The 3754-nt window shown below is 28.6% G+C and overlaps 1 protein-coding gene across 1 annotated transcript; it reads left to right on the top strand.

Annotated features, from left to right (window-relative positions):
- The first annotated feature begins 1719 nt into the window (after positions 1–1719).
- On the top strand, positions 1720–3185 carry LOC123297928. Its single transcript, XM_044879764.1, has 3 exons — positions 1720–1879; positions 1991–2254; positions 2820–3185. The coding sequence occupies exons 1-3, from the start codon at positions 1720–1722 to the stop codon at positions 3053–3055; spliced, it is 660 nt and encodes a 219-aa protein (XP_044735699.1). The 3' UTR covers positions 3056–3185.
- Positions 3186–3754: the final 569 nt, after the last annotated feature.

The following is a 3754-nucleotide window of genomic DNA, read 5'->3' as shown; positions in this document are numbered from 1 at the left end:
CAATTTGTTTCAGTTTAATTTTTTTATTTTGATTATATACATATAAACTTGATTGATTTATTTATGTAAAATATTTTTTCAATCTGATATAATTGATAAAATTAATAAAAATACTAATACAATATAATTTGTTATATATGAACACAATTGTTTGATAATGTCAATTTGAAAATATAAAACAATTTTTTGAAAACACAACAGCCCAATATAATTTAGCTTTAACAAATTTGGCCATGCTAACTTTATTTTTGTTATTAGTATGTTCATATAATTAATTAAAAAATCTGAAGTGAGGCTACACTCCACTTTATCACACGTACTCATAACAATATTAACAGTCAAAAACTATTATAATTAGGTTGAAAGATAGAATGTTTTATTTTATTGGTATGCCGGATCAATGATGGTAAATTGTTGCTAATTCACTTATCTTAGCAAAGTTGAATTAGTACCAACTGTTATTTTGATAGTACCAATGTTCTCTCAAAAGGGACATATGGTAACGCGTTAGCGTCCTTAGATATTCAAAGTCAAAGGTCGTAAAAATGATTTTTTTAAGAATATCTAATTTTCTTTGCCTTCAATCGAATTTACATGAATTATCAAAGTTGTAGAGGATAAAATTATCTACAAAGTTTGCTTGAAACTAGTTTTTATACATTGAACCGTTTTTGAAATACAGCAGAAGAACGAAAATATATTTTGGGAGTACTTTTAAAAGATCGGGTATCCGAGCTTGACTTGATTACTGCTGAAGCAAAATACCACACCGTTTGCAGTTTGCTACAACAATTTTTTAAAGCTAATATTATCTCCCATAAGAAAGAGTCACCAAGCCCAAAACTTCACACAAGAAATGAAAGAAATTTATACTTATATAGACGATTACCCTGCATTCTATTTAAAAAACGATTTAACGTATAAAAAAGAATTTCATATAAAATTTTTAGGTAATTTTGTCCCCTACAACCTTTATAATAAAGGTAAATACGAGTGGAGGCAAAGAAAACGAGATATTCTCAAAAAAACTGAGTTTTACGACCTTTGACCTTGAGCATATATCTAAGAGGCTGATACGTGACCATTTGTAGTTTTTGAGACAACATTTTCACTTTAAAAATAAAGGTTTTCACAAGTATTCAGCTTATTCCGTTAAGTTCTAAGGTGAAACCCTAAGGTGCTTGGACTTATTTTATCACATAATGCAAATTATCTTCAACTTCAGTTTATTAAAAAAATTTCAACATACTAAATGCAAAGGAAATAATATAGGATTCAGTCAAATTTTTCTGAATTATATTTCCAACAGGTAATTAAATTTTATCTCTAAAATAGAAATTAGATAAGGGGTATTAAAAATAATGCATGACTACTATACTTTGCCTGTATAATATGCATATGGTAAAGTTAGTACGGTATTATTTTTCGAATTATTTTTCTATAATATAAATAAATAATATTAAGTAAAAAAAATAGACAAAGCTATCATCTCTCACTGGGTATATCGGAACCAATAATTGCGTTGAATTTTATTCTATAGGAATTAAATCGTCAATATCTTTTCTAATTTTCTGATATAATGGTTTTGACACACTCTGTATTAATATCCAAATTTTGGAATTCACTTGTTTTATTTGTTTACTTGACGGTGAATAAATAAATAAAAAAAGTTAGCTGACATTTCTTACGCATGTATCTATCTATAATACATAATAATCGATGTGTAAGTTTGCTATAGAAACAACTACAAAGAAAGAAATTGTAATAATATCTGTGAATAAAAATATCACCACCTTGACCACAACAGTCGCACCTGAACACTTTGAGCCAATTCAGAACAATAGCAAGTTTTTAACCATATCATTACCAGTATTTTTTGGTAAGTTTGAGCTCCCCAGAGTTTGAGAAGAAAATCTGCTTACTCGCTTCGGCTTCCATTTTTCGAAGCGCTTTCTCATATTTTGAATTTAATGTTATTTTTTTGTTGAAGTTGTATTATTATTCGTAATAATATATTGGTGTTTAGTGCATAACAAACGATTATGTCAATATTGTTTTCCAAAAGGTGGACAAAGGAAGCATGAGTATGTTGCCGGGAAGTGTATTTGTCATGCACGAGAAACTTGTAAAAAAAGAACACCGTGTTGTGCTCAACTCAAAGAAGTCATAGTAAGTGGATTTAAGTGGAGCACATGTACAAAGAAACCGGAAGGAACGTGTTTGGTTAAACACTTAACTATTGAGGAAATGGCAGGTAACTGAAGTGAATGAAAAACGCACATTAAATGTAAATTGAATTTCATCCAAAATATTAGGTCAAAAGTCTTAAAATAAAATGAAATGTACCCCGCCTACAAAATTTTTAAAGTTTTTATGGGAAGTATAAGAAATCATTACAACTCGATCCGATAATATCAGGGCAGTTTGAACTGGGAGTCCGTTTGTACCTCTTCTAAAAAATTTTCCAATCTTAAAGGGCAAAAATAATTATCATTTCGATATCATTCCAAACCACTGTAAAATTAATCATTCCTTCAGATTTTATTCATGCTAAAAAAATCGAAGAAAGATTATTGTAAATAATTTTTGAGCTATGAAAAGTTTCATCTGCCACAATAAAAATATAACCTCGATAATTTTTAGGCTTTCTAATTCTATTACCAAATATTAAGGGGTTTACAAATAGATCAAAATTTTATCAATATTACAAAAATATTTTGAAATAATTTTCTGAAAATTGGTGCCATTGTATGTGCATCTTTTCTCGATATTCTGCAAAACATATACGAGACTTAACTATCATTTGTTATATGTACCAGAAAAAAAGTGGAGAGAAAAAGCAAAAGAAGACCCGTGTAATACTGAAACATCCGAAATAGGACAACCAGAACTCATATGTGAATGTAACAGAGAAATACGGAAGATACCCGAAGAACCATGTAAAAGGACCGCCGAAGTAAAATGTCAAAATGAAGAAGAAAAACTGGAGGACGCATTCAGTGAAGAGAGCACTGATATGATTACTTCAACCACACAGTCTGAATCTTCAGGATAAATTGAAGTATATGACTATGAAACTTTTAGAAAGAAATATACAAAAATACTAATTTTCACTTTTCATCATTTTTATTATATGGAGTAGTTATTTTTAGAATTTCATCAAGAAATGTAAATGTTCTAAAGCTAAACCAACCGTAAAGAATTATTGAATATTTTTGATCTTGATAAAGTTCAAAACAGATTCGTTATTATACTGAATCCAAAATTAATTTATGTTACCTGTCTAAATTAACCTGGCTAAAGTCAAATTAAATTGTATTTTGCACCTCATACTTAATGGAACTAAAAAAAAAATTACGCTTAATAAACAATATATTTTTTTATGCTTGTTTTTCATTATAAAGTTGTAAATAAACGCTAATAATCATACCGAAAATCGAAAAAAATTTTAAAAACTTGTACACTAACAATGAGCTAAAGTGATAGTTAGTAGTATATAACCGATTTCATTTTAGTTATTGTATCTCCGATAAAATAGATTTTTTCTTTCATTTCCTTTTTTTCCGACTCAAAAGCAGAAAAGATAACTGATTCTTAAAATTGATGGAAAAAGAGTAGAGTTAGGTGCGTTTCATGGATTTTCTTGTGAATTAAATTCATTTAAATATCACTTTTCACACTTACTGGTCACGTAGTCTGGTCATGGACATAGTCTGGTCCAGCATTAAAGTCTTTGTATTATATAATTTGAGTG

This window comes from Chrysoperla carnea, chromosome 4, assembly GCF_905475395.1.
Source record: "Chrysoperla carnea chromosome 4, inChrCarn1.1, whole genome shotgun sequence".
Classification (NCBI taxonomy): domain Eukaryota; kingdom Metazoa; phylum Arthropoda; class Insecta; order Neuroptera; family Chrysopidae; genus Chrysoperla; species Chrysoperla carnea.
The sequence above is the reverse complement of the archived record's forward strand: the minus strand, read 5'-3'. Positions and strand labels throughout refer to the sequence as shown.

Excerpts from the sequence above, each read along its gene's own strand:
- LOC123297928 (XM_044879764.1), top strand. The coding sequence starts at position 1,720 with ATGTGTAAGTTTGCTATAGAAACAACTACAAAGAAAGAAATTGTAATA. Across the intron at positions 1,880-1,990 it reads ATCATTACCAGTATTTTTTG|TTGTATTATTATTCGTAATA; the intron begins GTAAGTTTGAGC and ends TTTTTGTTGAAG. Across the intron at positions 2,255-2,819 it reads AACTATTGAGGAAATGGCAG|AAAAAAAGTGGAGAGAAAAA; the intron begins GTAACTGAAGTG and ends TATATGTACCAG.